Source organism: Corvus cornix, chromosome 5, assembly GCF_000738735.6.
Source record: "Corvus cornix cornix isolate S_Up_H32 chromosome 5, ASM73873v5, whole genome shotgun sequence".
In the NCBI taxonomy this organism is placed as follows: Eukaryota; Metazoa; Chordata; class Aves; order Passeriformes; family Corvidae; genus Corvus; species Corvus cornix.
Window position 1 is genome coordinate 8,559,666 of NC_046335.1, and position 12,738 is coordinate 8,572,403.

General features: G+C 45.1%; 1 protein-coding gene across 1 annotated transcript; it reads left to right on the forward strand.

Moving 5' to 3' along the window:
- Positions 1-1,751: 1,751 nt before the first annotated feature.
- Positions 1,752-10,954, forward strand: TMEM179 (transmembrane protein 179). The gene is made up of 4 exons (XM_010395810.4): positions 1,752-2,181; positions 6,113-6,250; positions 7,771-7,849; positions 8,786-10,954. The coding sequence occupies exons 1-4, from the start codon at positions 1,880-1,882 to the stop codon at positions 8,963-8,965; spliced, it is 699 nt and encodes a 232-aa protein (XP_010394112.1). The 5' UTR covers positions 1,752-1,879; the 3' UTR covers positions 8,966-10,954.
- Positions 10,955-12,738: the final 1,784 nt, after the last annotated feature.

A 12,738-nucleotide genomic window follows, 5' to 3' on the forward strand; every position in this document is an offset into this window, starting at 1 on the left:
ACATTTCAAAGAAAAGAGTTTTCCATCTCAATCCAGGTCTGATTTCTTTACAGATAAAGGACAAAACCCTTTGGGAACCAGCCACTTCTTGGAAGCAAGGTTAAGAGAAATAAACTTTCCTCACCAACAGACTGAACTATCAGCAAAATCTCTTCTGTTAGGAGCACGTGTCTATCCCCACAGGGTCAGGTCAGTGCTCTCTAACTCATCTTGCAAAACTGAAATACAATTTTTGATGATCAGAGCTGAGTAAGGATCAGACTGGCCTGACACATTTCATTTATACTGACAAAAGTTTTTGTTCAAGAAATACTTCCCCGGCATGGTTTCAAGATAATATGCATCACAAATGATTTGCAATGAAGCTGAATTAATGTCTTCTCTGAGAATCCCCCCAGTGCCCACCTCAGGACTGTATCTGTAACCTCTTAACAGAATAGAAAAGTAATTGGTTGCCCAATGGAAACACCAGCCTGAATTCCCATGTGCACTATATTTGGGGACCCTGTCCCTCATCTGCTTCTCTAAACACTGCCTGGGAAGTGGCATGGTGATAAAATGAGCGTAAACATCCCTGGGATTATGAAGCGATTTGAGACCTGCAGCTGATCTCAGACTGGATATGGTTAGGAAATTGGATTAGGAAATTACTTTACCTGGAACTGGACATTAATTGTGGTGTCTTGTGCTGGAAAGAGGATTCATGCTGAGATGGAAAAATGAAACTGGGATTATGGGGAAACTATAACTTGAGGTCAGTTTAATTTGGATTTCTGTGCCAGAGCGATCTGAGCACAACTCACATTCCTCTCTCCGATGCCTTTTGCTTTCTGGCATCCTGACCTTGCAGTTTGGGCACTACAGCTGAGGCGATGCTCTGATGTCTTCCCAAGCATGGTGTGAGGCAGGGAGCTGCTCACTGGCGGAACAGAGCAGGGTGGATGCTCACCCCAAGGAATAAAATGCCATCTGCTCCTGCCAGGCGTGTACTGTTGCTGTGCTGGTCTGTTCTCAGCTTGATGTCCAGCAGGAGCTTGCTTAGGGTTATTTTCTTTCAGCCCTGCTCCACCTGCCAGCCAGGGGATGAGGCAGCTGATCCCAACCACGGGCAGCCCCTAAATGACACCCAGGCTCAAGAGAAGTTATTCCACTTCTGGTGAGCCATTGCTCCCCTTGCAATATCTTGGTAGGGGGGTGACCACCTGGGCTAGGAACAAAACCACTAGGTCTGTAGGCCCCAGGGTGGCTGTGCAACCTGTCTCTTATTGCCACCATCTGAGGCTGGTGGCCAGATTTTCAGAAACTTGGGTCAAAATTTCTCGGGATCCAGGAGCCACGATGAAGCCAGTTTGCTGATTTTGGGGTTTTTTTTTTGTGTGTGTGTGTAATGGTTAGCAACAGGGATGACATCAGTGTCCTGTGTCATTAGAGGGGATCCCCTCTGGCGGTACCCAGCCCTGCTGGAGAGGCACGGACTGATTTAACCCCCTGGGAGCCAGGGCGTAGTAGCTGCCAGATTTTCCCGAAGAGAGATACACCACAACAGCTCTTCCTCTTTCTGCTCCTCCCTTCCTCTACAGGCCCTGAAGCCATCCACAGGGGCAGCTCAGGCTGCGGGAGAGGGAGCAGCCGTGTCCGGAGGAGGCATCGGACTGCACTGCATTGCACTGCGCATCCTCCCTCCCTCCCCACCGCCTACTGCTGCAGCCTTCCTCCCTCCATCCCTCCATCCTCCCCCCTCCCACCCCACATCGCTCCCCCTGCCTCTTTCACTCCTGCATCCATCCCTCCTGCATTCCTCCCTCCTGCATCCCTCCTCCTGCATCCCTCCCTCCACCCCTCCCTTCTTCCCTCCCTCTGCCTGCGCAGCGCCGCGGACATGGCGCTCAGCAATTTCCTCTTCGCTCAGTGCATCTGCTATTTCCTGGCCTTTCTCTTCAGCTTCATCGTGGTGGTGCCACTCTCCGAGAATGGCAACGACTTCCACGGCCGGTGCCTGCTCTTCACCGAGGGCATGTGGCTCAACGCCAACCTGACGGTGGAGCGGCAGCGCTTCACGGTGCAGGAGTGGGGGCCCGAGGCCGCCTGCCGCTTTAGCATCTTCACCGGGCTCCTCTCCCTGCTGCTGGCCACAGTGCAGGCCTGGAGGACCCTCTTCTTCCTCTGCAAAGGGCACGAGGAGTAAGTATCCCTGGGGATAAGCCCATCCCTTCCGCAGGCTGGGGCACGTGGGACCAGTCTTGGGGTGAAGCACTGGGCTTTGCCCCATCCAGGTCATCGTGCTGCCCAGAGGGGTTTGGGGAGAGGTGGTGTGTTGCCCGTGTCTGTCTGCACACACACCATGCACTCCCCCAGCCGTGTCCAGGGCCCTCTCCGGAGGATGCTCCCATGCAGGGGTTTGGGGTGGGGGGGTCAGATCCACTGCCATGCACCCATTGCCCTTTGGCAGCCTTGGTGCAGCATGTGGCCACTCGGCTGCAGCAGGCATGAAAGGATTTGGGGGCCATGGGCTGATGCTGAAGGCTGGGGCTCGCAGGTGCCTCTTGACCATGGTGCCACTTCACATCCATGCCAAGGAAGGCCTTCCCCAGGTGTGCACTGGGCGTGTGAAAAACCCCGAAACAACATGGTTGTGCGTGGGGAGCCAGAAGAGAGAAGTTGGTGGCTGCCCTCTGTTTTTTGTGCTGCCTTTGTTGTGTACATGGCAGCTGTTGCAGACAACAACTATCGCTTGGTTACGGCGTGAGAGCAATGCTGAGCACTCCCTGCAGCGGCTCGGGGAGGCGCTGACAGCTGCTCCCTGTGCTCACACAAACCAAGGGGCATCCGACCACAGCAGGTGTAGTGAGAGGCTTGCTGGGCCAGGCAGCAACTGTGGTGTTCTGTGCTTGCCTCTCTGGTGGCCTGAGAGGGCAGAGAGCCTGGCATGGGTAACCCAGCCTCTGGGTGCTACAGGGCTGGAGGATGCACTGGTGCCTGTCAAAACTAGGTAAATATTTTTCTCATGGTTTAGGAGCCGTGCCAAGGGTAAATCACTCCTGCCCAGGTCTATTTGGACTAGAGGTCTCTTGAGTAAGGGGCTGTTACATCAGGGCTTGGTAATCCTGGAGACTGGGTAGCAGTTTTGTCTCTCTGGCTCTTTCCAACCACTCTCAAGCTGCCTAACACTCAAACATGCTGTAGTAAGTGTAGACCAGGAACTTATTCCATATTAAAACTTACCTTACACTAAATACAAACACAGAGTTCTTAGTATCTTTGAATTCAGCTTCCTCAGGTGATCCAATATCTGTAGAGGGTTAACTGAATCTCAATAATTTGCAGTTCAGAGCTAGCTAATTTTTAGATGAAACCAGCAATAAAAACCCTGCAATGGTGACATTTGAATTCGATGTTTGGCCTGCTTCCAAAAGTGGCTATTAACTTCAAAACTCTTGGGCAGGCCCTTGAAAAGTGTCCCTTTAGGAGCTGCTTTCAGGCTCCTTTGGGAGTTGTATAACACTGTTCATAGTTGCTCCAGGCAAGAAAGGCAGAAGACTGTGGGGTGATGGGGAGCAAAGATGGAGCAAGTTGGGATGATGAGATAACCACAGAAGATCACAGAAGGGTAAAACATGGCAAGATGCTTGGGAACATCAGTTTCTTGGTAAGAGGGAAGGTCTGTCCTGTACCACATCAGTCACTGTATGAAAAGCAGGCAGAGCACACGCTGTCCTGATTTTAGACAGACATTTTTTAATGCTTCAAATGGGTGCAAAAACATTTCTGTTTGGATGGAGAGATAAATGTGAGCTCCTCACCATAAATGGTAATTGTCTGTTCTCATTAGAGGTGGTTGAGGAAGAACCAGAATGTCATAACTGATGATCCTATTGAGGAGGATCACTGCAACTGCACCAGCTCCAGGGTGAGCCAGCCAAGGCAGTCAGGGTTAGTTAGCACCCTTTACATCTTTCATGTGCAATGGCTTTGAATGATTGCTGACAGATAGTTATGACTGCTAAAAACCCTTCTTAAAAGGGTCTCAGTACCCTTTGCCTCAGGGGCCTGGGGCTCTTCAGCTCAGCTGAAGGGTAGAGGTATAACTCAGATACTTCATTGCTAGGATTGCAAAGCAACTTTAAGTGTAAACAGTTACTGTTAAAGGGCATTCACTCAATCTGCAATGCATAGCTTGAAGTTCTAATCTAAGGAGGGAAAATAAGGTGAGCTGGAGAGCCAAATAAGCAGTTTTCTGTCAGGATGCCCTGGCCTGAGGAATCCCAGCACAGGGTGATGGCTACTCTTCCCAGATGCAAATCAAGTGCAAGGCTGAGCCCTGCTTTGCTCTGGAAGGTCACAACCTGGACCATGGAACCTCTTTTGCTGCAGGGTAGGAAATAGAGGGAGGACTAGAGATCCCAGGCTGGTGATGACCCACTGAATAGTCCTGGTAACTGCTCTTTTTCTAGAGCTGTCACTAGCTCTGGTGCCAAGTCTGTTTTATTCTGTGAAGAGCTCAAGTCTTTTCTGCCTCTCAGGCCAGCATACCACTCTAAGGTGCACACAGAGAGTAGGTTTTGACTTTAGCAAGACTTGGGATGAAATCCAGGCTAGGTGTGAAGTCAGGGCAGGGAACATGCAAACACCTGGTATGCTCATAGCAGCTCTCTCTGTATGGGAGACCCCAGCACACAGCAGGGGTGAGCTGGTTTACTTCACCAAATCCAGCTAAACCAAAGAGTAGGATTCAGCTTGTTGTTCACCCTGAAGTCAGGTGTCCTGGCACCCAGTACCCACTACAGTCTATAGGGGCACTTCTGGAAGGTGGTTTATTTCACTTCTTTTCTACCAGTCTTGGGGTGGGACAACTGTCACTTTGGAGAGAGCCTAGACAGCCCCTCTGGAGCCACATCCACCCAGGAACAAACATCCTAACTCTGCTGATAATTGTTTCCTCATCTTATTTTAAGGAAGTCCTCCTGAGGTCACAAATGAATCATGTATAACCTGTAGAAATAAGGATTGTCCAACTCAGAACCTTCCAGAACTCAAACACTCATTTTAAAAGCCTCTTGGATTTCATTTAATGAGCAACCAGGGAAAAAAAGTGACTGAGGGTGGTTTTTGTTCTCTGGGGTGAGTAGATTCCTTCTATCACTAGCATAATAAGTGGCGCTGGTGAGAAATTTGTCATATTCATCTTTACCACATACTCTGAATAGGATGACCTGCCTCCTGGAGCTGCCAGTCTTTCTCCAGCCTGGAGCAGATGTCCAGTTTTTAGATAATATGACATTCCAAGGTGTCCTATTCTAAACAGCCACTTCGAGCACTTTCAAGTAGAGAAGGGCTTTGCCAGATGACTGGGATTAGAAACTTTTCACAGCTAGAATTTAGTTGAGGACTTAAACAGTGAGGCTGGAAAATGAGTGAATGATTCCATGGCCTTATGGGAAGTCTGTAAGCATCCCTCCCCATCCTGTTCCACACACAGCATGTGCTGAGGGCAGGCCCTGGTTGGGCAGACTTAATGGGGCTGAGGTAAATTGATATTCAGCTGGCAGACATAGCATACTGACACCAAAGCCACAGAAATCCCAGGAGAAGCTGGGCCTGCTCTGCAAATTGCCCATAAAACTGAGATTCGTGTCCTACGATGGCAGTACCTTGTGTTACATTGCTTAAAATGATTATAGCTATCAGTACTGTGTTTTTATTTTTAGTTTCCCTCTCCTTAGCAATTTTTGTCCCAATTATCACTTAAGTCACAAAATAATTTTAGCTCCAGTTACTACATAATTTGAGCTAATGACACTTATTTTAACAATGGTGATTTTCATCATTACAGCTAATGAAAGCCACACTGTGTATGAACAATCACCACTTAGTGTATAAAGCCACATCCTCTTATGGTTAAAAAAGAAATAAAGATCAAAAGCATTTGCAAATGAAGGTAGTGTGACTCAAAATCAAGTCCCTAGTGTTTCAGTGTATTAGGTGTTCTTAATTAAAGAAGATGTGTTTCGAATGGAAGCTGATATCTTTGTGCCCACTCTGTTCTGCTTACAGAGACTGCTGATGTTGTGTTTCAGCTGTTTATGAGTTACATTTTTCTTCCCTTTTATTACAGCTCTTTCTTTTACGCCTTCCTGAATCTGCTGATCAGCGCCTTTGTGGTGTTCATCACATTTATTGCCAGCACTATAGTGAGTGTAGGATTTAACATGTGGTGTGATGCAATTACTGAAAAAGGAAGCATGCCAAATAGGTTAGTATTGAAGAATACATTTTCTTCCTTCTCTTTTTTTTCATATAGGCACAATTGAACTGTGGTGGTACAAAATGTAGTTATTACACGCAAGGTGAGCAAGGGGGAGAAGGCATCTGTAATATGAAAATCCAGTTTTTTTCACGTGGAACAAAAAAAGCAAATTGAACTCTTTTTTTGGTTTATTTAGAAGCCCACAAAAAAAAGTGTTTCCATTGTATTTTGTGGTCTCTGAATCATGATCATATGAAAAAGAAATCCATTATGTTAAAATTTTTTATTTCCAAAGGAATGCTGGATTTGAAGTTTCTCTAAGAATGGGGGGAGTGTGGCCTTGGGAGCAGGGCAGGGGGCTGAGGGTCAGGGCTCCTGGCCTGCAGTCCGGGTTCTGCCTCCAACCCACTGTGTGACACCATGCAAGTCACTTATCCTGCCTGTGCCACAGCTCATCATCAGACAAAAAATTTGGGGTAGAGATCCTGGCCTTGTAGTGGTGCTGTGGATGCCCTGAGAGCCACAGAATGGAAAGCACTTTCTAAGTGCCAAATACAGATGGCTGATGCTTTCTTACAGTCACAAAACATACAGCTCCTAAAACGGTCCACTGTATCCCACAATGCTTAAACTCCTTATAGGAAACATGATAAGTTGAGGAAGATTTGCTCCTATCAAACAAATAATGATGAAGAGAGAAGAAAAGGTGACATTTTATGTCATATGATATTGAATAAATGTACTACTTAAAGCATACATTTATGTTGCACATTGTCATATGTTGTAAAATGCCATAGTGAATGTTCTGTTTAGGGCTGCAACGATTAATCGAATTATTCGAATATTCGGTTAAAAATTCGATTACAAAAATCATCTAATCGAATATTCGGGTAAGAACCCAAGATGACCGACAGCACTGAAAAGGAGAGAGAAGAGGCTGCAGAAATCAACCAAGAGATAGAATGACAACCTCAAAATCCTGGGATTTTTTTCACACCAATAATGGTCCAAGTTATTTGTAAAATCTGTAGGCAGCCTCTATCTTACCATCAGAGTATCATCTCCTTGCTGGAGCATCCGAAACAAAAACACAATTCCTTCTTCTGAGGCTTTTCCTGATGAAGTCAAAAGGTAACAGAGGATCATACACTTTGTTTCATAACAAGCAACCTGGGGTGATGCCAGGGGCAAATCTGTGGGAGGCGAGGGGGTAGTGGGAAAGAGGGATTTAAGAATGCTGTGTTCATAGTAATTATTACAATTCCACTTATGGAAGATTTGTGTTATCACTTACATAATTACACTTTTTTCTTTTTTTGTAAAAGAAAGTAATTTTTGTCTTAGTTTTAGAGAAGATCAGCAAACAACCTGATTATCGCAATAACTTAAATATCCTTCAATAGAATTGCTATTGTGACTGTTCAAAATACATTTAATATGTTGTTTCATTTTATATTTGGTTTACCTGGAATCTCTTAAATAATTTTCTTATTTTGCTTTGCCCTTCCAAATGCCTTTCTGGGTAGCTGTGAAGAATTGCAGGATATAGATCTTGAGCTGAACTTGGAAAACTCTGCTTTCTATGACCAGTTTGCTATTGCACAGGTAGGTCAGACTAAGTCATGGTTCTATTCCAGTTCATTTGCCATTTGCTTATTGACCCGGAATTGCTGGAGGTGAACTACCATTCCTCGGAAATCAATGGCAATGTTTCCACTGACTTCATTAAGTGCTGAATCAGAATGATGGTGATGGGCACATTTGCATTTTAAGTTCAAAATAGACAGTTTTGAATACAGACATGTCAAAGCCTCACCCTGATCTTGTTAATCATGACAGAAAACTCATTGCTTATCCAAAGGATGAGGTCTGCAAAAGTTGAAGCACTCTGGTGTCCTGGTTCTCTTCGTTACTGTTCAAAATAATTTCTGACCTGCACCACATCATGGGGTTCCTAGTTTTGCCTTCCTTGAGTTCAGCTGAGATCAGTTGAGCTATATAAGTATCAGACCATTGGAAATAATCAAAGATTAATTCATTTAGGTAGGGCTGTTTTCTGATGAATCCATGAAAATTAGACCTTTAAGGCTGTCAGACCTTTCTGTTGAATATTCTAGCTTTAAGTCAATGATCAGAGTCAGTGAACACTGGGATGTGAGCACATACTAATTTTGCAGGGACAGTAGTCCCATCCCTGCAGGGCTGCACCCTTACAAAGGCTTGTGTTGTCCCACATGGAAAGAGGCATTAGCCTGCCTGGAGCATTCTTTGAAGGTAACTCTGCCTCTTGGACATGAGCCAGTTTTGTGTCTTCCTTGCCAGCATCGGCATCTAGAAGCCCATCTTGGGCATATCTGCATTTAGGAAAGAAATATGCCATAAAAGTGACTCCTTTATATGAAGAACTTAGGACCTCTCTGGGTTTAACTTGGTGTGACTCCATGGGTTTTGGTCCAGCTGAGGTTTTGATAATCACCTGGACAGATGACTTTGTTTTTACAATACTGTACTGACCTCTTTATGATTTCTTTCCTTCTCTAGTTTGGTCTCTGGGCTGCCTGGCTGACTTGGCTGGCAATTACCATTCTGGCTTTCCTGAAGGTTTATCACAACTACAGACAGGAGGACCTGCTAGATAGCCTGATCCATGAGAAGGAGCTGTTGCTAGGAAGATCCCCTTCACGATCCTCTTTGCAAGATGACAAAAGTGGCATGATCTAAAGTGTAAGAAAACTTCCAGGGCAGGATCTAGATTTTATTATTCAGTAGTGTGAGCTGAAGTTGAGTCAGGGTATTGAGCGTGTGAGATCTTTTCTTTTCCTGAGATGAAATGTACTTGTGAATCACTCACTTCCCCCATGAGAAATTGTTGGCAGAAATACTTATATTAGGATAAAGAGAATGAACTGCCCTATGTGCCTTTGGCACAGCAAACTTTCTGTCCTGTGCAGGCATGATCTGTAACCTGCCCTTGCCAGCAGAGCTCCCATGTGCCATTGCTGGCTTTTGGGACAGGGGCCATTTTTGAGGACTGAGCTGGCAAGACCAGGCTACAGCATCCAGGCTATTTCTTCAAACTGTTCTTCAACAGTAATTGTAACTGGAGCTGCATTCAGTCCCTCCTCTCTTCCTCTCCTCCCTTTTGCCAGTGAAGCTGCCCCTGTTCTCTCTTTGTCCTGGGAAGTTGCAGCTCTGGTTTGGGTGCAGGCTCTTGCTGTCTCTGCTTTCACTGTCTATGGCTGCAGTGCTGACAAATATGTTGCTCCTGCTCTGGTTTTATTTAGAACATAGAGACCTGTGTTCCAGACTTGATATTTAATATTGGACAGTGTTAATGAATTCCACAAAACCCGTACATTATTGCAGCATCTGTCAAAAACTGTGTATAATATAGGAGGATGGTGGAGACCTTTTGTGGTTTTGTTTCTTCTTAGATTTTGGCATGACCAGCATTTATGATGACTCCTGAAGTGAAGTGTAGCTAGCAATTGCTGAAGCTTGCATACTAAGAAATTAAGCTGAATAGATAGTATTAATGCTTGTGCATTTATAAATGTAACTTGGTCCCTAACATTGTATACTATTCTGTTTTGAGTATTAGAATTTATTTGTGATATTTATTTCATAACAGGTATGCAAAATTACTGTAAGCATTTGCAGTGTAGGTTTCTATATATAAACATGGTGAGGAGTTCAAGCAGCTGAGTTATTTTATAGGTAGTTCAGTGCTGAATGGGTCCATTCTCCCCTCTCATGGGCAGGAGTTCCAGGGCAGATGAATTTTGCTGTGAAAAGGAAGAAGAATTGCTATTTACACAAAGCTCACTGGTGACTGTGTTGTGCTTTCAGTTTTGCTTGGCCAGCGCTTCAACAAATCTAGTGGATGTTGAGATCAGAGGTACATCTGATAATTAAGAAGAGTAACTCAGAGGAGTGTGGGATTTGCATGGCAGAGAAGTTGTACTAGGATTAAGCATTTATCCCCAGGTACACATTACACTGAAGACCCCAAATCAGCAGAAAACTTAAGCAAACAACTAAGTTTGGACTGAAGAAGATTTTTTTTGGGAGCACACTGACACTGCCTGCGGTACCTGTGTTTGAGTTGAGGCTGAATTTATTGCAACAGAAGTGCAAACTGCACACGATTATATGACCTGGTAAATCAGAATGAGGGGAGAGAAGACAGCAGGCTTCTACCACCTCAGAGCTCAAGCCTGGGGTTAGCACAACCATGCAGATTTACTGTTGTCTTCTGGGGACTCACTGATGCTTAGTTAAGTACCAGCTTAAGCATTTCATTGAAACAGAATTTGATGTCATGACAAATCCCTCAATTATTAAGCATTTTAGGGCATAAAATCTGACATTGTATTTAACTGCCAAAATGTTCTCATAGGTTTAGAGAAAAAACCCTCCATGGGCCGTAAGCAGTGAGCCAGCCCTGTGAACATTGCTTATAACCCCAGCTGGCCACAGCTCTCTGGAGAGAGGTCTTGCTCTTCAGCATGATTTCTGCCCACAGGAGAATGCACTTGCTTTGAAAGCTTTGCAGCAGTGGCATTTTTGTAGTTGGGAGTTGACATCAGAGGAGGCTCCTGGAGAGGGAATCACAGATCAAGTTAATTAATACCAATTTAAAATTCAGATATCAGGACTGTTGGAGTGCCTTTTTTTTTTATTCATTTGGTCTAATAGTTTGGATATTAAGAAAAATCTCTTCACTGAAAGGGCTGTCAAGCATTGGAGAAGGCTGCCCAGGGAACCAGTGGAGTCACTGTCCCTGGATGTATTTAAAAGAAGTGGAGATGTGGCACCGAGCAACATGGTTTAGTGGTGGCCTTGGCAGTGCCAGGGTAATGGTTTTACTGGATGATCCTAGTGGTCTTTTTCAACCTAAATTACTCTGTCTCTAGTAGGAGATACACTGTTGCAACTACCTGAGCCCATTGCCACGGAACGACCTTCTTCCCACCCTGAAGAGCTTGAGTCTTGTAAGTTAGCCTGTTTGCTATGTTTCCCCAGTTTCTCCAGCTGTAAAAAGCAGTCTCACTTTGACTCAGCAGTGATGTCTCTTCCCAAAAATTACTTCAGTGCATGCCTTACTCCTTGTATGGAACCACGCTGCTGCTTTGTATAATATATTTTATGTATATGCCAAATCAGGCTTAGGCTGAAGTAACATGTGGGTTGGGACCACTGTTCCTGCTGTTGCCTGAGGGTTTGAAGAGCCTTGAGGCAGCGGATAACAAGTGTCTTGTGATTCTTGGTCTGAGGTACCAGGGCTTGAGCCTTGTCTCTGGTTCTGAAACAGAGGATGCTGCTTATGTGCAAGGCTGTCTGGAGCTCATGCTCCCTTCTGCCTCTCCTGTCTCAAGGTCTTTTTCCTCCTTTCCACTTCCATGAGAAGCAGCAAACACTGGTCCTGGGGTTGGAGTTGCCATGCAAAATGAAAAGAGGCTGAAGCTCTTCTATGAGTCCCACATGAATCTCAGTCTGTTTTTCACGGCTTCCCCGCCTTGACCAGGTGGGGTGAGGCTGGTACCCACTTGCAAGAATCAGTGATGCTTGAAAGCAAAGCTGTTTTTGATGAAAGCCCCTGTGTGGGTCAGAAGGCAGAACATGTAGTGAGAAGCTCTCTGGCTGACCCGAGGGGAGGTAGGCTATCCTGCAACTCCCAGTTATTGGACTCACTTGGTGTTCTTTATTTGACTGAGTTTTCTGCAACTTCTTCTAAAGCTTGGACACTCAGGGCAAGCTGGTGATGCCAGGCTGAAAATGTGTTAGAGCTGTGGTATAATTTATGCACACATACATACCTACCTATGCTCTCTCTCATGCACTTCTCTCTTTTGTACATTTCTGATGTCTGCTTTTAGTCATCCATTGCCAGCCAGCGCATTGTGGGTCTGAGTCAAATGTTGCATTTCTGTGACATTTCAATACTTTTAATTTGCCATGCCCAAAGGCAGGCCTCTGGGAACACTCTGGCAAGAGTTGTATTCAAAGAACTAGAACACTGTGTGGTACTTATATTTGTATTTATTTATTGTCACATGGTGGAAGGGGAAAAAGTTTAGTGGCCTTTCCAGGGCACCAGGATGTTGCCACACAGTTATTCTGTTGTATCAAATATATTGCCTGGCTGTGGTTAACCATCTGTGGTTAAATTCCCCATCAATTCCCTGCCAGCAGTCCTCATTGAGTTAGAAGAATCTAAGCTAAGAAGTGTTATCTGAGCTTTTAGATCAATGCTGTTTATTACTATTTTTTATAATGGAGAAACAATTGCAACCACCTTTTGGAACAGAACTTCCTCATGAGTACATTAATGCTCAAAACATCTTATCCCATTAACTCATGAGGCATCTTTCAGCTCGGAAATTTCAATAAGAATCACAAAAATAAGAGCATGATGATTTACTGTAAAGACTGAAGGATACATTCCTGCTATAGCAGCGATTCTATGGTCCTTTAAAAAAGGGGTTGTTAGA

Excerpts from the sequence above, each read along its gene's own strand:
- TMEM179 (XM_010395810.4), top strand. The coding sequence starts at position 1,880 with ATGGCGCTCAGCAATTTCCTCTTCGCTCAGTGCATCTGCTATTTCCTG. Across the intron at positions 2,182-6,112 it reads CTCTGCAAAGGGCACGAGGA|CTCTTTCTTTTACGCCTTCC; the intron begins GTAAGTATCCCT and ends CTTTTATTACAG. Across the intron at positions 7,850-8,785 it reads ACCAGTTTGCTATTGCACAG|TTTGGTCTCTGGGCTGCCTG; the intron begins GTAGGTCAGACT and ends TTCCTTCTCTAG.